At 54.0% G+C, this 20,273-nt stretch overlaps 1 protein-coding gene across 6 annotated transcripts in view; it reads right to left on the reverse strand.

Moving 5' to 3' along the window:
• NRG2 (neuregulin 2) overlaps positions 1–20,273 on the reverse strand; it is a 187,194-nt gene that overhangs the window by 11,292 nt on the left and 155,629 nt on the right. For 2 of the 6 annotated variants that reach the window (XM_065935528.1, XM_065935533.1), the window contains exons 4-5: positions 14,862–14,982; positions 8,698–8,774 (exon numbers count right to left, since the gene is read on the reverse strand). The exons of 1 other annotated variant lie outside the window; for it this stretch is intronic. In XM_065935528.1, coding sequence (XP_065791600.1) covers positions 8,698–8,774; positions 14,862–14,982 — 198 coding nt within the window. Of the gene's footprint in view, positions 1–2,482; positions 2,507–8,274; positions 8,334–8,697; positions 8,775–14,861; positions 14,983–20,273 lie in introns of all 6 variants that reach the window. 3 more of the 6 variants (XM_065935530.1, XM_065935529.1, XM_065935531.1) reach the window with 3 other exon arrangements.

Raw genomic sequence — 20,273 nt, forward strand, 5'->3', positions numbered from 1 at the left:
CCTCTTCCTACACTGGCTCCTCTATCTCAGCTGCTGCTCCCCGCTCTTCCACGTGGACCTCAGGGCAGAAAGACCCGGAGCGCTCAGGCGTCTTCCTCTCCCTACCTGCCCTCTCGCCCTCCAGCATCTCACTCAGACTTAGACTGGAAATACCATCTGTATGCCGCTGAATCTCATGTTTCTCTCTCTTGTACCAACTTCTTCCCTAGCTCCAGATTCCCATAGCCAAGGGCCATGGCCAAGCAGATGCACTAACTCCCTCTGCCCACCCCCCAACTTGCCCTCTGCCCTTCCCATCTCTACAGTGGCAGCACCACTTTTCCTGCTATACAGGCTCCAAGCCTCAGAATCTTTCGTTTCTGATCTTCCCACCCACTCTGGTACCTGATCCATCAGCAGGTCCTCTCAGCTCTACCTCCCAAGTAGATCCCGGATCTGACCACTTCTTACCTCTTCCGGGGCTTCCAGCTTTGTCCAAGATGATGCCATCTCTCCCTGGACAGCTGTCCACCGTCTGACTGGTTTCTTTGCTTCTATTCCTCCACATCCTGTCCCCTTACCCAGTCTATTCTCTGCCCCAAAGCCACATTGATTTCCAATCATAAAGCAGATCACTTTACTCCTCAGAAAGATCATAAAGCAGATCATTTTAAGGATGCTTAGAAACCCACACTGGCATCCCTCTGCAATTCAAATACAACCTAAAGCCTTACCATGGCCCACAAGACCCAGGGTCACCCGGTCCCTTCCTTTCAATGCCATATGTGGTCCTCTCCCCCATATCTGCTGTGTTCCAGAGTCACTGGCAGTCCTTCCGCCTACTGAACAAGGCAGGCCCATTCATGTCATCCCTAACTTGCTGTGTCCCCACCATAAACACTCCACCCCCACCTACTGTTTGCTACTTTCTGTCAAGTTTTAGCCCAGACGTCACCTCGCTGGACAAACCTTCTCTGATCACTTAGTTAGAGTCAGTCCCCACCCTGGCTAGGTGCTGTCCCATTCCCTTTTATTAGGCTGGCCAAAAAGTTCATTTGGGTTTTTCTATTACATCTTAAGGAAAAATACAAACAACCTTTTTGGCTAACCTGATATTTTCTGTATAGTGCTTACTGCCACCTGATATCTTTCTTGTTTGCTTGTTCTTGTTGGCAGCAACTCTGCATGCTAGATCCCCAGGGTCTGGCCAACTCTGGGGCTCAGGAGATGTTTCTGAGTTGGTGACTGAATGAATATACAGACCACCTTTACACACAGTCACATTATAGATGCTCACACTTGCCTCCACACCCACTGCTCATACTCAACTCTTAACAACAAAGACTGCACCCACTGCACCCCTCCATGTGCTCACACCCTGCAATGAGAGACCCAACGAGGTGTAAACACGTCAGCCCCCCATAACAACACAGACACACACCCCTACAGATTCACCCATGTCCTCTGTCAGGATCACACGGACACCACAGACTTGACCCCTCTCCTCCCCACCCCATCACAGCAGATAGACAGACAGACATACTCTTACACATAGACTTTCAGTTCCATCTTCTGAGAATAGCTGACGGTGGCTAGGTGGTGGGGGAACTAGGGCCTCCCCAAACCTGCCATAAGAACAGCTTTTTCATAACTGCCAGCTCTGCACACATCTGAGGTCTGACTGCATTGAAGCCTCAACCCCTCTTGAGCTCCTGCTTCTCTTCGGCTATATAATGTGTGTGGACCGGGGTGGAGGCTCCCAGCACAAAGCCAGAGAGCTGGGAAGATGGACCTCAGAGTCCCTTCCTGCCCAGGGCATCTTCCAGGGGCCAGAGGGCAGTCACGGGAGGGAGGTAAGGTTCTGAGCTGGGAGGCAGGAGGTACCAGCCCACCCTAGACCCTCGCTGGTGCTGCCCATAGACAAACACACGTGCCCTTGTGGAGACAGATCATGATGGGAGTAACAGCCTCAAGCAGATGGCAAAGCCTGGCAGACAAACACAAGGCAGGGGGCGAAGACAAATAGGTGTTATCAGCTGCCAGCCCGGTGCAGAATGAAAAGCAATGGAAATGGAAATGGGAAAAGGAAGGAGAATTAAAGTTAAATTGAAAGGGCTGCCTCTCTGCACAGTTCTCCGAAGCAAGATTCTGTGGCTTCTGGACACCCACTTTCCGAGGGACCTGGCTTTTTGGTCAACGCACTGGGCCGCATACAGTTCACAGGGCCTGTTCCCCTGAGTACCCTGGTGATCAGCCCCAGGCAAGGGGGCACTGCTGTAACTGGGCAGTCTGAACCCCAGGGCACCCTGCCATGCATAAGCTTTTCTCATCTCCCCATCAGTGTAGTTTACTATAGGATATCCTGGCAGGGACAGGGGGATTTCTGAAATCCTCCCTTTTCCATTTTGGGGGAAAGGAAACTCAACATCCAGCACACATGGTGTCAGAGGCTGAGGAGAGGGGCTGTGTGGTTGGTGCTGACCCATACATAGAGGCTCCGTACCCTTTAGTTCAAATCCAAGGTGCTCTGGCAGTGCGGGAGAGAGGAGGGTCAGAGGGGGAAGGGATGGAGGGAGAGATACAGACAGAGATGGGGGAAGGGCAGGAGAGAGAGAGAGAGAGAAACGTTGGTCAGGACTCTTCAGACACCAGCAGCAGCCTGTGAGGTGAAAGCAGGTTAGTGGGGTCCCCTCCCAGCCTCCTGAGCCCCTTCCCTGGCACCCAGCCCCCAGGAGCCCTTGCTGGGGGGTAGGGAGAAGAAGGGTTAGGCTCAGCAGGCAGGGCGGGTTCTTTAGAGATGAGCTGTGGGGTTAGTACCTGGTGGGGAGGGGCAGAAGTCAGTTGGCAGATGTCCCCGGGGAGGAAAGTGAGTGGGGGACAGGGGTCCGAGGCATCCCCATACTCCCCCTCCCAGCTCCAGCGTCAGCCCCTCCTGGAGACAGTCTGCTCTGCTTGAACTCATTCACGGGGTCCTTTTTTCTGTTCAGAATGAGTGCAGAGGGTACTCAGACTGGCTCCTTGTCCCTGTTCTGTCCCCTCGGGCCTCACTGGCCTGCCCATCTACTAGGAGCTTGGCATAGAGGCTCAGAGTCTGTGGGGAGCAGGAGTGGGGAGCGGAGCAGATCACTTCTCCACCTGACACCCCCAACATCCTAGAAACTTGCAGGGGTGAGGCCTTGGGGTGTCAGCCTACTTTCACCACTTAGGAAAGCAAACTTCACTTGGAGAAAGAGACAAGCCTGCCACCTGTAGAACACCTGTGCCCCCTGCATGGCAGCCAGTTGTGCTCCTTGAAGTGGGATCATGTTGTGAATGTGCGATTTCACGGCCCTTCGAGGTAGACGCCCAGGACATCGAAGGCTCAGGTAAGAGGGCCTGCCCAGGAATCAGCTCTGGCACTGACCTGCTGTGCGACCCCAGGGTTCCCTGCCTGTCTGGCTCTCAGTCTCTCATCTGTTGAATGGGGATCAGGCCTGGCTATGGGATCCCTGGAAGGTCTGCAACCCGGCTGTGCTTCAGAATCGTCCAGGCCAACGGAACCGGGCTCTGGGGTGGGAGTCCAGAAATCTCCCCAATGTTTTTCAAAAGTGCACCTAGCATTCTGCGGTAGCAGCCGGCATCTGAATGTGGGCTTCGAGTCTCTCTTTTGTCCTCAGTTTGCTGTGTGTGTGTTGGGGGGGGAGCAAGTCATAGTTTCTGTTTCCTCATGTGTCAAAGGTGCCTGTAGCCAGGGAGAGGAATATGGGCAAGGTGGTGGGCCAGGGCCCTCTCCATGGCCTCCCCACATGCAGAGCAAGCTCTCCCAGAGTCCAGGAGGTGGAATTGTGTTCTGAGGCTTTCATCTCATCTCCTGTGGAGGAGGGGAGCATGGGCACGTGTGTCCAGCCCTGGATTTCTCCTCTGCTTCCTGACAGGGAGTCCAGAAGGCTCTGCCATTGGAAAAGGGCAAGAAAGCAGGACAGCTCTGACTGAAAGAGCCTTGAGGAAGATCCTGGGGCTCTGACCCCTTGATTCCATGCAGCGACCACACCCTTGAAGCATGAACCCCAACTCTTCCAAACATGAACCCTCCTGGGCACTCCTGTTAAATTTGAGGTTGAGGGTGACTCTTTATGGTCTTACATGTACTGTAGAAGGTAGGAGTTCTTAACACAGTGAGTCCTCTCCTCTCTTGGGGCTCCCTGGGCTGGCCAGCTATGCTAAGCAAGCAGCACAAACTTGACAGACTCAAGGGGTCCTCAGGGGCAGCGCTCACTGAGCGGCTAATCCTGTAGCCCCAGGGACCCTCCAGGCAGCTCAACAGAGCTCACAGCATTTGGATATGTACCCAGACTCTCCAGAGAGAAAAGCCCACTTGGCCACAGCACCCCAGAGGCTGAGAGAACGATGGTTCACAGAGTCGGTTTGGGCTCTACTCATGGTGGTGTTTGTATTAGATGAGGCAGCTGGGGGCCAGTGGTGCTAGGACACTTTCCCAAGGTCACACAGCAAATTTGGAGGCAGAAAGGAGGCTACAAGCCAGGTCTGTGATCTCTTGGGGCTAAGTCATGGCTATTCCTGCCCATTGAGTCCCTGGGCAGGCCTGACTGGCTAGTCCTCAGGACAACGACCACCTGGAGAAGTGAGCAGGGCTCCCAAAGTCATTTAAGAGTTTTCCCCTGTATCACTCCTCTGGGAATCAAGCAGTACAGCAGCAGCTTTGGGGGCTCCGGACTGGCCTCCCCTTTGAGTCAAAGGCCAGTACTGTCTTGGGTCAACAGCAGTAGCTGGCAGGACTGGTTATGTGACTGAGGGCTTGGCTGGCCACTAGAAGGCAGCCCCACTTCCCTTGCCCCGTGGGTGGATTCTGAGGGGCCTGCAGCTATGTCAGCCCCAGCAAAACAAAAACCAAACAAAAACCCAAACAGTCTTCTGCTCATCATATTCACTGATTGCCACTCAGCCAGCATAGAGTGACACAAGTCACAGACAGGTCCCACTGGACAGAAATTTGCATACTGACCAGTAACCATGGTCACCTGCTGCTGAACTCCCAGCAGGGCCGGCTGATCAGATAACAGGCAAAGTCTCCATCCTGGACAGGCCCTGAGACACATGGTCACAGGCTCCTGGATGAAGAGGTCCTGATGTGGACCCAAGAGCATGTGCTCATGTGCTTGTGTGTGTGTGTCTGTGTAAGCAGGTGTCAGCACACGTGTGTGTTGGTGTGCGAGTGCAGGCATGTGCTCGTGTGTTTGTGTGTGTACAGATTGGTGCTCTTGTACGTGAGGGGTAGCCAGGTGCACAAATTTTGATTCTTAGGAAGTGGAGGAGCTATCAGGGGAAGAAGGGGAAGTTACTGTGGCCGCAGGTCTAGAGGCTGTCTGGACAGAGGGGGAAGGTCAGACACTTTGCTCAGGATGTGCTGAGAGTCAGCCTCTGGGGGACCCTCACCCCCAGGCCAGCAGTAGCTGGGAGAAGAGCTTGGCTGTGTTCAAGCAACAACTGCAGGCCCTCAACTAAGCCTGTCGTGTGTCTCCCTTTGTTTCATCCTCACAGCGACCCTCAGGGCATAGATGCCATTATCCCCATTTTACAGATGAGAAAATCAGAGAGGTTAAATGAGGCCCCCAGAACAGTAAGCTTAGCTGCTGGCAATATTATTCAGGTCCCTCTGAATCCAAGCCTGAACACTTAAGTTAGCATTTTACGCTCCCTTCTCAATTATCTGATAGACAGTGCATGAAGTGCTCCGGGCAAAGTGCTTGAAGAGTATAAATCCTTTACCAAAAGGTGCCAGCAAGAATCCCAATAATACCAGGCAGAAAGGCTGCATTTCCAGAGTCTTTCCTGGGCTCCCGGGGCCCGGCTGACCCTCCCAGGAGACCTGAGCTGAAAGCTGAAGACGCCCAGCTGGTAGGGAAGCTTGGACAGCGGCCGAGTTCTGGAGGCTCCACTGCTCTGATTCAGGATGCACTGGGACTCCCTGTCCAGAACAGTCCCGTAAGCTAGGGAGGCTCTGGGCCGAAGGGGGAGAATGAAAAGGCCCTCCACTGTCTCTCTCCTGGTCCTCAGCCCTGCCTGACTGCTCTACCCTCCTGACTTGCAGTCCTCCAACAGGGCTGATCTGACTCTGCAGTTGGTCCTGGAGCCTGGGCTCAGGAGAATTCTGTTGGGCCACGTGCCCACAGGCTCAGTTCCTATCCCCACAGCCTTCCTCCCTGGCTTCCAATGGGAGGGGCGTGGGGAGAGAGCTGCCACCAACACTCTATTAAGATAGTTGATCATCTGGGCTGACCAGCCCCCACCTCCCTGGCACCTCCACGCTCCTCTTCAAATCTTGGCTTCCAGGTTCTTGTGGAGGGGGTACATCTAGGCTTTCGTGCTATGGTCTGAGAAGGGTGGGGAGGTTCCTTTCTTTACCCTGAGCCCCAAATCCCTTTTCTTAGGGGGCCTGCCCTTGGCCCCTTCATGTCAGGCACCATCAATTCAGTTTGAATTCCTCAGGGGACCCATCTGTCCTCCCTGGAGAGGAGGAGGTGGATGGCAGGTTGATCAGGGGCCTAGTGAACTCTGGAGGACGGGGGCCATGGACCGCTGGGCCCCAGATGGAGTCCACGGCCAGTCTGTGGCTTTCTGCTCTGCTCCACCGCCACCTGATGGCACTTGAAGGAACTGCTCCCAGCCCCAGATAAAACCCGCCACAGTCATGGCCTCATCCCCCCAGCTCCAGGGCTAACACTATTCTCAGTACACTGTGCAAACCAGAAAGTTCCACCTTCAGAAGTGGAAGAGAGGAAGAGAATGAAGTCCTGGATGGGGACTCAAACCAGAGAGGACCTGGAGAGAGTCGCCAGTTACTCCTCCATTCCTTACTCCCTCTATGTTTTAACAATCTTGGTTGTTTAGTTGCTACATCATATCCAGCTCTTTGGGACCCTATGGACTGTAGCCTGCCAGGGCTCCTCTGTCCTTGAGATTTCCCAGGCAAGAATACTGGAGTGGGTTGCCATTTCCTTCTCCAGTGGATCTTCCCAACCCAGGGATTGAACCCACGTCTCCTGCATTACAGGAGCCACTTTACTTTACTCACTTTACTCACTTTACTGCTGAGCCACTAGGGAAGCCCATGTTGAGCAACAAACAATAACCTCCTCCTCCATCAACATTTAGTCGCAAGGCTGTCTCTAGTCTCCATGGAAACCACTGCCCTGGGGCCTGTATTCCCTCAATCCTCTTCCCCATTCTCCCCCATCTCCTCAAATCAAACCAAAACAAACTCTGGCCAGATCCCAGATCCAAAAGCAGGCTTTCTGAGAACTTGTTTCTCTCTCAAACACACAAGCACACACTCACTGCCTAGCCCCGCGCCACCCCCGCCCACCCCCTCAACAGCCTGACATCCTCAAACAGGCTCTCAGGAGGCAGGTGAGGGCTCTGCAAATGCTTCTTTCCATCCTGGCCAGGCTGCCTGACCCCCGGTGAAGAAGAGACCCGAGCCTGGCTCTGCCCAGCTGCAAAAAGACTCCAGTGTGACTGTGACCAAGCAGAGGAGGCAGGCGCTGTATCAGTCCCCTCTGCATGAAACTGAGCAGGGCCCTGTAGGTCCTTCCCCAGGAATGACCCCCGAGTCATCCCTGCCTCTTGTTTGTAGAAAGGCTTTAGCCTCCCAGGCCTTTCTCATCGAGTTCCAGAGAGCACATTTAATCAGAGAAGTGAGAAAGTGCAGAAACCACGGAAAACAATCAAACAAGACAAAATAATACGAGTTTAGCCATAAAACAAAGTCTGGGACCTCTGGTATACCCTTGAGCTGTTTTTCAGATACTAAAACCCCCAGCAGGTGATGACCACCCCCACGCAGGCCCCAGGCTGAGTGGAGCCAGAAGGCTGACCACTGAGATTCCTGAAGCATCACCCTGTTCCCTCGCCACCAGCCAGTGAGAGCCTGAGCACGAGCTGGAGAGCCTGAGCACGAGCTGGACACATGTCTCGTAACCCCATCCGCCCACAATCTTTCCAATCCCTTCTCTGGAGTTGCTCATGTCCTCTGCTTGCCGCCCTTGCAACAAGCGCTATTCTTTCTTTCCCCTCAACCTGATTTGGTAGGTTAGCTTTGCTGCATGTTGGGTGAGCAGACCCAAGTTTGGTTCGGTAAGATGCACAGGTGTCTGATGAGGACTGAGAGGACACCCCTGCGTCCCCCTCCCCCAGTCTCTGAAAGCAAGGCCCCCATCCTTCCCACAGGGTGGGGGGTGGGGTGGGGAAGAACTGTCAGTTAGCAGGGAAGGAAAGAAATAGAAGAAAGAGACATACTGGAGAAGTTGACCATTGCGAACTGCTGACACCTGTCCCCGGTGTATCCCACAGGACACCTACCAAAAGAAAGAAAACCAGAAAGAGAGAGCCAGGATAGCAAGACACAGGCATTGCAACACCCCGGCACGGGCTCCTGCCAATGCCAGTTGGGTTCCTTGCCACTGTTAACCATTTGTACCGGCCTCACCACTCTGCCCCTTACCTGCAGCCCTGAACTTGAAACCCAAGGATTAGGCCAAAAATGAAAAAGCAAAACAAAAGAACTAACAAACCAAAAATACGAAAAGGAAACCAAAAACAGCCAAAGATCAAAACAACCAGCACCCCTGGCCCTATGTCCTACAACGGGGGGGAGTGGGGGGGACTGCACCCAGAAGCTTTCTAAGGAGCAGGGACTTGTGTTTGTATCTTCAAACATACTTTGCTTAGGATCTGGCATGTACAATCGCAAAGGCAGTTTCTCCAAACATCTCTGTCCGAAGAATCCGTTTGGACATCTGGAGAAGGAAAAGGGGAAAAATCACAGAACAAACTGGCATCATCCGCGAGGCTTAGGTTAGAAATCAAAGTGCACAGTGATGAATGAGAAAACCAAGTCGAGCGCTGGGGCACACTCGTTGCTGGAGGGGCTGGAGTCGGGGCTGGGTGGAGGGCTCAGAAGTCTCCTTCAAAATCTCTCTAATAGATGTGGCTTCAGGTGGTGGGGAAGCAGGGGTGGGGGTAGGGAAAAGATGGTTTGGGGAAGCTGGGTGGGGGAAATTGGGAACTTACTGCCTAAAGGTCCTAATGGTCCTTGAGACTTCCCTTCTGACCTGCCTGGGGCCCCATGAAGCCAGACTTGTAGCCCCTTGGTGCCAGGCAGTCAGCAGGTGGGGTGTGGGGTGGGGAGGGTTGGGAGCCTGGGAGCTTTCTGGAATACCAAGTTCTGGGGAGCCATTCCTTCCAGGCCCCACCAAAGGGTTCTCTCCAGGGCCCTGGGTAGGATTTCTCATCCATGAAGCAGTCTTCAGAAAGCTCAAAGGAGAATGGGAATGCTGTTCCTAGGTTGTGTGCCCACAACAAAAGGGGCCTCGGAGATGTCTCATCTATTCTTTCAAAAAGGGGTTCTGTGGCCAAACAAGTTGAGGAAATCCATTGCTGGGTTTCCTGGTAGAGTTGCGGTGCACGTTAGCATATAAAAGGCCATGAGGAAATTTTTAGGAGGAAAGAGCTGAACTTTCCAGTTTGTTCCAAATTTATCTGACCTTGGAAGTCATTTTTCTGAGGAATTCTGTGAACATGCAGTTTGGGGAAGGCTGCCCTGGAACAGTATATATGGGGAAAGCTTAGTGGGGGACAAGTGAAGGTGGAGAGGAGCCTGAATTACCAGCATCCCAAAGTTGGTGGGCCCAGGGTGGGTGTGGGGCATCTGTTCTTGGGTGGCAAGAATCATGATGCAGGGGGACTAAAGCAGGCTCCATGGAGACCCCAAAGCCTCTTCCACATCAGGGGGCCAACTGGCTGCCTGGGATGCCTGCCCTCTCCCCATGACCTGCTCCTGTGTCACTGCGTGGCTCTGGAGGGAGTTCATTCTCCCTCATTGTCTCCTACAGAGAACCACCCACTCCCATCTCCCTGACCTTGTCCTTACCCCCAAGGTCCACTTCCTTCTGCTCCCTAGCTGCTTCTCTCCCTCTCTCCCTCCAAGTGATTTCCTGTCTTGCAGATTTCTGGGAGACATGTCCAGCCCTGTACGCTCTTCTGAACCCCAGCAAGGCCAGGTACTTAAGGGAAGCTTACAGACAGGGCCAGAATGACCCCCCACCCCCAGCCCCCTACTCAAAGATGGGTCTATACTCTTCTGCCTCTTTAATTTAGGAAATTAGGTAAGCCCATCACCAGTGTCCCCTTAGTAACAGATCAATACGGTTCATCAGTAAACTTCCCTAAGAGGTGAATGTACTATATATCTCTTAGCATTTTAGTGTATACCAACCATCAGTAGCCCCTTGAACTTACAGGGGGTGATGGCCATTGACTGTAAAGATCCTCACAAAAACCCTGTGGCCTCCAATCTAGCCTGGAGGATTGGGAGCGGTTGATGAGCAGACAGCTGAAGTCTCTGTGGGCCTTAGGATATCTCCCTCAGGTGAGGCAGGAGGCTGGTCCTTATAGTAGGGGCAGTGTGTACGCAGGTATGTCTGGCCAAAGAGCTGTAGTGGAGGAGGGGGTGTCTGGAGAAGGGAGGAGTGGAGCCTGCCAGGGAAGCTGATGCACCCTCATCCTGTAGAACAGAGTGCTTTGGAAGAGGAAGCTACCACTTTGTCAGTACATTCTTTTCTGACCCCCTTGCCCTCATCCCCAATCATCCCAGCCCAGGAGAATGGAGGCAGTGGCTAAGGCTTTCCATCCAGCTCATGTTGGGCTTAGCTTTCCTTTCTCAGCTCTCACAAACTGATTCCACTTGGGAATGGGAGGAGAGGCGTAGAAGTGATTTTTTCCCAAAGTGGAAGCACCTTTGGGGGTGGAAGATATAGACCCAGGAAGTTGCCAAAATGACTCTTGGAATCCTCAAAGGAATAAGAGAGCGGCTTGACTGTGTCCAATGTCTGAGATTAGCCCGGCTCTGGAGACAGGGGAAACTTGTGTGTGTGTGTGTGTGTGTGTGTGTGTGTGTGTGTGTGTGTGTGTGTGTGTGTGTGTGTGCATGCGCACACATGTGTGTAAGAGACAGAATGGGGAGTGCAGGAGCAGGAGGGGACAGAGGGGAATTTAATCCCATTTCGGAGAGCCAGGATGCTTTCCTGTGGCTCTTGGAGATGGAGGATAATCAAGTACATCCCTATGTTCCTGGCCCCATACCCAGCCTGGACTACCCCGACTGTATCCTCCTATTTTTCATGGCCACAGAGTTGCACAACTCCAGGTGGTGCCGTGGACACTGTCTACAACACAGAAAAGCCCTCTGTAGTTGTGCAATATAGTCCTACCCTTCCTCCCTGGGAAAGTGTGTTCCCTGCTGGCTGAACAAAGGAGAAGGCAGTGGGAGGTAGGCACCTCACGGGGCAGTACCCTGGCTCCTTTCATTATCCTTGCTTGTTGAGGATGAGCCACGTCTGGGAGGCTGGGGGCATCCCTGGAGAAGGCTCTGGGGGGTGGCCAACAGCCTTGCCACCCTGCTCCCAGAACCTGGTAACAGGGAACAGGCTACATTAGCCTGTCAACCAGGAGCAGGGGCTGAACTTGGCATGGCTGGCTGGGAGTGGGTAAGTTCCCACTCAGGGATTGACTCCCTGAATTTCAGGGACATGGGGTACAGGTTTCCTGGCCCTTAGCCCCATGCCATTATCCTTGACTACGGGAAGGTCTGTGCTCAGGGCTGGAGAAGAGCAGGGGTGAGAGAGGGGCAGAGAGGAGAGCCCGCGGGCTGCATCTGGGATGACAGAGGTTGGGACTCTGCCTCCCTGGTTTCCCACCCCACCTCCCAGGGCTCAGTTTCTCCTTTTGGTAGCCTGGGGATAATGCCACGTGTGCTGCCCTCACCCAGGGGAAGAGGAGGATGAGGGGTGAGGGTGTGCCCCGGGCACTGGAGGGAGTGAAAGGTCTCTGGCCTCATGAGCGGGGGGGTGGGGGGGGTGGGGGGGTGGAGGTGGAGAGGATGAGCAGGCAGATGGGAATGGGATGAGGGATCACCTGGACATGGGAGCGGGGGATGGGGGGATGGGCTGATGGCAAGGAGAGGCATGCCACTGGTATGTGCACAGGGCTGGAAAGAGAGTCTTGTTCTGTCATCATCCCCTGAACCAGTCCCCAAGAGTCACGCACCAACCGTGCTCTATAAAAACACGGAGAGAAGAGGAGAAAGCAGCAAGAGGAAGTTCAGAGGCCCCTATCTGGCCCAGACAGGAGGCGGTCACCATGATTTGGACCTCCGTTTTCAAATCCCCCTAAGTTTTCCTTTTTAAAACAAAATTCAGTATCAGTGACACTTTCTTTTGGCTCTGAATTCTAGAAAAACAGGAGGGATGGAGTGTGCCCGCTTTCCAACACTCCCCGCAGGGCTCGGAACCAATACACAACAACAAGTGTCAGAAAACCAGGAAGGAAAACTGATTTTTGTCAAAAACTGGAATGAAACTGACCAGTTTAGTTTCATTATCCAAGCTAAGCGGAAATGCAAAAAAATCAAAATAAAAAAGTAAACAAACAGCACAAATGGTACGACGTGAGTTCCGTTTCCTAAGTTCTCTCCTTTTTATTTCATCCATTCCATTCAGGGTGTCATCAGGAACCCCAAAAGGCCTGCCCCCCTTCCCTCCCGGCTCACCCACCCTCAGAATGGCCTCTGGGTTCTGCCCTGCCCCCCTCCCCCCTGCCCTTCTCCAGCACAGCTCTGAAGACCTGCCCTCCTGATTGCCATCCCCACCAGGGGTTCCCCTCTCCTGGGAGTCCAGGGAGTCAGGGAAGTTGGTTCCAAGAGCCCTGGCTGGGGTTAAGGTGGGGAGGTGGCAGTTCTGGGTACCGAGCTCAGGTTCTAAGCAGTGAAATCCAGCTGTCCTGGTTGGGGTGGGGATAGGACAGCATCTTCACAATGGCTCAGGCTCCTGCACCCTGCTCCTCTCAGATTCAGCTGGGTGGGACCCAGAGGGTCCTAGGGGTACAACCTTGCTGGCAGGGTCCCCAGGAACCCTATAGCTCATTGTTCTCTTTTCCACACTAAGCTCTAGCACTAGAGTCCTGGGCTCCGCGGCCCTCCCCAGCCCCAGCACCTGTCCTGGCTGGCTGCAACCTTTCCTGTTTGGAACCAGGGCTGATCAGTGACAATGCTGGGTCCTTTCAAGGGTCTGGGAGTCCAAGGGGCTAGAGAAGATGAGAAGCTTGGTGTGTGTGTGTTGTAGGAGATAAGAGGAGGGGCTCCAGGGCTGGGCCATCTTTATATGGTATTCCAGAACTCTTAACACATTTCTATAGATCTATTCCTAAGTGCTCAGAGCATTTTCAAGGCTAGAATGTTCCCAGGGTCTGTGACACTGTCCTAGAGGCAGAAAGAGAGGATGAGGGACTGAGTCTGGACTGAGAACTTCTCAGGGGACCTGCTGTTTCTTTGGGCACTGTCCTTTGAGATCCAGGATGGGGGAGGCTGGAAGGTAGATGGCAGCAGGTAGAAGGTGGACCAAGACAAATGCTGGCAGAGGAGGCCGGCTGGAGCCCAGGGAGTGCCTGGCCGTCCACTGAGGGGAAAGCGTGAAGGAGGCGTGGCCCCCATTATCACGCTGTGAGGTGGGGCTGCCTTTGGCCAAGGTCATAATCAGGAGGGAGCTGGAGGCCAGAGGCAGGAGAGCTGGGAGCACTGACTGGACCTTGTCTGTGGGGCTGGCAAATGCCTCCCCCTGAATTTTCATCAATGCCCTGCTGGCCTGTACCCAGATGCCATGGGGAATGGGGCAGCTTTGGCACCTCACTAGAGCCCAAGGCTGCTTTGAAACCCGGAGTTGCTAACTAGGCCTCCCTCCCTCTGCTCCTCTGGCTTGGAGGGTAAAGAATCTGCCTGCAATGCAGGTGACCTGGGTTCAGTCCCTGGGTTGGAAAGATCCCCTGGAGGAGGGCATGGCAACCCACTCCAGTATTCTTGTCTGGAGAATCCCCATGGATAGAGGAGCCTGGAGGGCTACAGTCCATGCGGTCGCAAAGAGTCGGACATGACTGAGTGTCTAAGCACAGCTCCCTCTGCTCCTCAGATCAGGCCAGAACCTATGCTGCCCTCACCAGCTCCCCTGCCTTTCCTGGCTTGCCCACCAGAGGATCTGTCAAGGGCCAGCAGGCGCCAGCTCCCAGAAGACCTGGTTGGGCCCCAACAAGCCCTCCCTGATCACTGTGCTTCCACCAGCCCTATTGGCTAAGGGTGGGAGCAGAGGTCCTCAGCTCCTGGGAGGTCCTAAGAGGCAGCCCTTGGGGAGGCAGAGTCCCAACATGAGCTTTGTCCTCAACCCTGACCTTGCCCACTCGGCCACACTCGAGTGATGTCCTTGCTGGTGGCCCCTCACACTCCAGAGAGGGACTAGGGGCTGAAGTGGCATGGGCAGCAGCCAGCGCATATCTGGGCATTGGCTTCCTGCTGGCAGGGAGAACAGAGCAGACCTCAGCTAGCATGGGCTCTGGGACTGTTGTCCCGCCTGACCCTGTCGGCTTCTCACTGCTGGGAAGATGCGACCCGGGCAGTGTTCATCAGAATAAACTTTGGAAAGTTGCTGAGAGATGGGAAGGGCAAGAAAGAGAGAGAGAGAATCCAGTGCCCACTGCCCAGGGCAGAGACTGGTCTCACCATCTCCCTAGAAGGTGTCAGTGAAAGCGGGGACACTGGAAGATTGGGTGGGTAGGGGTCTGGGACACTGGGACTGCAGAAGTCCTGAGTCCTTTGGAGCTTACATCTCCCTGAATTCCAAGAAAGGGCTAGGAAGTGGGGCAAACCTCCCTGACTACACCCCCTGGGAAACCCCTTATCAATGGCTTGAAGCCCACTTTTTCCTAGAGCCCTCCACTTCTGCCCCGGCCTCTCTCCCCCTGCTCCTGCCCCCACGCCCACCACCCCCCCACTGGTCACTTACTTGCAGGAGAGCTGGTTGATGCCCTCGATGTAGTAGCAGACACCTCCGTTGACACAGTAGGACTTGGCTGTCTCGTTGCACTTCCGAGCGTGTCCCGACCAGGATGATAGAGTGGTGCTCACTGGAGGTATGAGAGACACGTGCTGGTGACCCACGGAGACCGGGCCCCAGGAATCACCTTCTTCATGGTCCTTCATGGCCCATCTCAGAGCTGGATGATTGGAGACTTTAGGAATGGCTGGGAGTCCCTCAAATCACCAAACAAGGCCAAGGGGAGGCCACTGTGAGCTCTGATCATCTATCCAGCACCACAGTGCACTCACGCTCCAGGCAAAACTCCAAAGGCTGGGAAGATTTTCTTTTTTGAAGGGGAGGAGAGGCTGGCAGAAACTGCTCTGTTTTCTGAAATAAAGGCCCACCTCCACTGCTTCCCCGCATGCCTGCCTTTCTGGGGGCGCCCCTGCAGGTGGGATGAGGCACCATGTCTTATGTAGGGGGCAAGTCACAGGGTGCAGGGACGAGACATGTACATCCATCTGCACCACTGGGGCCCTCATGGACCAGGGTGTGAATGGAGGAAACTGGGCTTTGCGGAGAATGGCACCTTTTTGGACACTAATTTTCTAAGATCTTGGGAGATGTAGGGAGATCCCTAGATCCCCTCTCTTCTTCCTTTGTCCCAGGGTGGGGACAATCCTCCCAGAAACGCTATAAAGGCCACTATATCTCCAGAAGCATCCAGGGCCTACATGTCCGCTCTTGCCAGGCAGCTCCCCCACTTCTGCCCCCAGAGGGTAGGCCTTGGGTAGCCTGGGCTATAAATCAGGACTTCAGGTCGCTGGGGATAGGGCTAGGGGACAGCTGGGATGTGGAAACTAGGTGAGAACAAGCCTGGGTTCAAGGCTGCTAACCCAGACTGCACGTCTCTGATGGATCAGATTCATCTGAAAAATGAAAATCCCAAAAGCAGGGCTCCTCAGTGGGATGGCACCCAGAAGCCTGGTTTCAAGTGGAAATTCTTGCCCCCAGTTTCAGTCTTTATCTGCTAGCTAACCCCTCAGGCTGTGTATCCATACTGGCCATCAACGGGTTCCTGTTCCCCCCACAGTCTCAGGGGCTGGGAGGGCCTCTCCTGCCCGCCCAACAGCCGCCTCCTGACAGGTGGCCCATCCTACCTTGGCCAGTTCTGTCTCCTCAGGGGTACTGAATCTCCACCATCCCCCGCAGTAAGTGGGGGGACAAGAGGAGGAGGAGGAGGGCAAGCACTTGGCGCCCTGAGTGTTTAGACGTGTGGAGAGACAGATGGAGCGCGGGAACGGGAGTGTATACACAGCTCTGCCTCTGTATATGTCTGAGGAGCTCGCTGATAAAACCCAGCGGGCAGGGCCAACTCCCACCTTCCCAGCACACCGTGCCTCTTGCTTGTCTGGCATTCTTGAGCCCCACCCCTGCTGACGTCTCCCACCTCTCTGCAACCCCACACTCGTCTGGGACCCACATGCTTCTGGGTCAGTGAGACCCAGGGAATAGAGAAAGGGACAGAGAAGAGAAACAGCTGAGATGACCATGCCTGTGAGCTGTAAAATCTCATTGATGGGAGGACCCTAAAGGTTGCCCTGCCCTTTGATTGCACTGCCAAGGAAAAGTGAGGAAAGAGCAGAGAAGAGCCTTCCAGAGTCCAGGGTGTGTTGTAACAAGGCCTCAGGGCTCCGGATGTCTGGCTGCATATTCTCACCAGGCACCTGGTCCATCCTGGAAGAATACATCAGCACCAAGGCTTGACAGCTGGATGCAAACATGATGTGGACCACAGGCCCGGGTCCTCTCCGGGTCCCTGGCCAAGCCAGGGAAACCTCAGGCCATCTTGATGCCCTCTGTTGTCAGGGGTGGCAGAACCTGCCTGACGCTGGGCAGGAGCATGGATGGTGGTGGGACCACGGCCGCACACTTGGGTCTGCCCCCATGCATATCTGCACGCACCCAGGACTTGGGAGGCAGAGGATGACTCCTGAAGGAAGACGGGGCCCTGGCTGGGATCTATGGCCTGGGGCTTTCAGAACTGTGCCACAGTAGGGACTAGGCTGGGGCTCTGGAAAGGCAAAAGGGAGAGCAGTGGGGGAACTGGTTGCAGAAGGTGTGGGGGAAAGGCCTCTGCACCTCAGAAAGTTGTACCTGGAGGCCACCCCTGTAATGGCAGGGCCCTCCCAAGTCACCAACTGTGCTGGTGGTGGAGGTTCATGCCAGGAAGATTTCCACATGGAAGATGTGCAGTCATGCTCTTCCAGCACACATGGGCTCCGAGGGCAACGTCTCACACTCCCTTCATCTTTCTTCACTGTGTTCTTCCATGTTTGGGGAGGTGAAGATGACCAATGACCTCCAAGTGAGAGAATCTGGCCGCTCCCCAGCCACCACACCGGGGACGGTGCTAGGCGACCCCAAACACAGCTCCCACTCCTGTGCCCTGCCACTTGCTCCTCTACCCTTGCTCACCTCTGTGACTAAACAGCATGAACCAAAGGCTTGGAGGGAGTTTCTGATTTTTGGTCCCCCAGCTGTCTCTTGCTGAGGCCTGCCTGCCTCCATACCTCCTGGGGCTCTACCACGTCTTACTACTGCCTCCCTTCCACCCCCCAGGCCTCCGTGGTCTCTTTCTCAGATGGCCACAGTTGCCTCCTTGTAGGTCTTCCTGTCCTCACTCTTGCCTTCATCTCTAATCTTTCTGCTTTGTGGCTGCTGCCAGAGTGGTCTTTAAAATATGTAAATTGATCAGTTGCTTCCAGTATCAAAACCCTCCAGTGGTTTTGTACTCAGCCCTCCCCAAGTCTAATCTGGGCCTCACCACCTGTCCTGCTTCTTGTCTTGTCCCTGTCTTGCAGTATATTCAGACTCCACTGGCTTAGTTCAGCTCCTCTAAGAGGCCAAGTGACTCCTTGTCCAGGACTTTCAAAATATCAGTGTCACAGAGAAGCTGCTCAGGTCTCCTCCTTTACTCTTTCTCTTAGTTTTGTAACTTAAAGTATTTATTCTAACAATTAAAGGACTAGTTGTGCAATTACTAGTTGTCTAAAGCCTGAAAGTGAAAGTCACTCAGTCGTGTCCAACTCTTTGTAACCCCATGGCCTATATAGTCCATGGAATGCTCCAGGCCAGAATACTGGAGTGGACAGCTCTTCCCTTCTCCAGGGGATCTTCCCAACCCAGGGGCCGAACCCAGGTCTTCTGCATTGCAGGCAGATTCTTTACCAACTGAAACTGAGCCACAAGGGAAGCCCAAGAATACTGGAGTGGGTAGCCTATCCCTTCCCCAGCAGATCTTCCTGACCCAGGAATCACCAGGGTCTCCTGCGCTGCAGGGGATTCTTTACCAACTGAGCTACCTCCAATAGAAGGTAAGCTCCATCAGGGCAGAGGCTGTCTGCTTCACTGGTGAACGAACTCCTGTGTCTAGCACAGCACTTGGCATGTAGTAGGTGCTTAATGAATACTGACAAATATCTCTACCAAGCAAATAAAGACATCTGATTCTTTAGAGAAAGGTACATTCTACTACCATTCCAGGGTCTAGTCTGGTCTCCTTGGCTGCTGCTGATATCAGCATTAAAGCACTAATTCAAACATTGTCTCTTAGAAAATACAAATATTCATGAAAAATCATTAGGGAAATGAAAACAAAAACCACAGGGGTACCACTTCACACTCCCTCAGATGGTTGTATTAAAAAAGGATGGATAACAACAAGTGGTGGTGAAGATGTGGGGAAATGGGAACCCCCCTACTTTGCTGGTGGAAATGCTAAATGGTGTAGCCACTTTGAAACACAGCTGGTAGTTCCTCAAAAAATTAAACATAGTTACCATATGACCAAGCAAGTTAACTCCTAGGGCATATACCCAAGAGAACTGAAATATATGTCCACACAAAAACTTGGACACAAATGTTATAGCAGCATTGTTCATAACAGCCCAAATGTGGAAATGACCAGAATGATGCAACAACCCCAGCTGATGAACATATAAACAAAATGTGGTAGACCCATGCAATGGAATACGATTCAGCCACGAAAATGAAAGAAGTACTGATACATGCTACAACATGGATGAACCTTGAAAACATTATTTTAAGTGGAAAAAGCCAGTCTTGAAAGGCCATGTACTCTATGATTGTATTTCTGTGAAATGTCCAGAATAGGTGAATCCACGGAAGCAGAAAGTAGATTCTGGTTGCCAGGGGCTGGGGGGGATTTAAAGAAAACACCTGGGGAGGTAAACCCAGGAGATCTCTATTAGGCCTCAGTGTCCTGGGGTGAGTGAGTATACTGGGGTCCTGAGGAGACAAGGGCCAGGGGGGAGCTCATGCTGTGGAAATGTTTTCCCTGCCGCCAGCTATTGCAACTGCTGCCCTCCCACCCCTTGCTCATGGACAAAACTCCTCATCTTTCAAGGCTGTGTCGATGCCCCTTGAGCAGACGCTGCTCCCTGGCGGCCCTCCCATGCCCTCTTCTGGCGGCCCCGCCCCTGTAGCCCTGGCTTCCCTGGGGCCCAGGCGGGCCCAGCCAACCCACCTTGGAATGAGTCAGAGGGGGGCAGGCACAGTTGCCGATACCCGCCCTCCACCCCCTCCTCAGGGTGGGGCTGCGGCAAGTCTTCCAGGTTCCACGGGTAAACAGGAACCTGAGCATCTCTACCTGATAAACGTTCCCCACAGGACCTCCTGGCCCCCTCCAGTGGCTCTGTCCACCTCCCCACATCAAGGGTAGGCTCTTGCCTGCCTGGACAGAAGGGCAGCTGGAGAGATGTGGTGTGAGGGTATACATGTGTGGTGGTGGCCGTGGCTAGGTGCACAGGATGTCAGCCTCGATACAAAAAACCCTGAGAATTCCAGAATTTTAGGGAGAAGGGGCTTAGAGATCATCTGGCTCAAACTCAGATGGGAAAACTGAAGACTCGGGGGGTGGAGCGACTCACTCAGGGTTGTATGACAGAACTGGAATGAGACCAAAGCTCTGGACTCTGTCCACAGCTCGGCTGTGCCGCCGTCCTGCCTGCTGGAGGGACGAGAGGCACAGAGCCCTGAGCGCCCAGCCCAAAGCTCCACTGTCTGATCCCCGCCTGCCCAGAGCCCAGGCTACTCAGGGCTCAAAGAAGCCCACAGGAGGGGTGGGGCTGCAGCTTATCTGAAGGATCTCACAATGGAGCCCCGCCTGAGGCCCCAAGCCCTGTGCAAGACAGAGGACATTACTGTGGTTTCCTTCATGGCAGGGCAGCCTTTCTTCTTCATCTACACTCCACCCCCCACCTCCAAAGTAGTTCTAGTAGGGATGTCACTCATGGTACTTTGCCCCTCAGCACCCCTTTGCACACACACACGGCCCTGCCAGGATGGCATCCCACCCCCACGGAGTGCATGGCT

The sequence above is a fragment of the Muntiacus reevesi genome, chromosome 1, assembly GCF_963930625.1.
Source record: "Muntiacus reevesi chromosome 1, mMunRee1.1, whole genome shotgun sequence".
Classification (NCBI taxonomy): domain Eukaryota; kingdom Metazoa; phylum Chordata; class Mammalia; order Artiodactyla; family Cervidae; genus Muntiacus; species Muntiacus reevesi.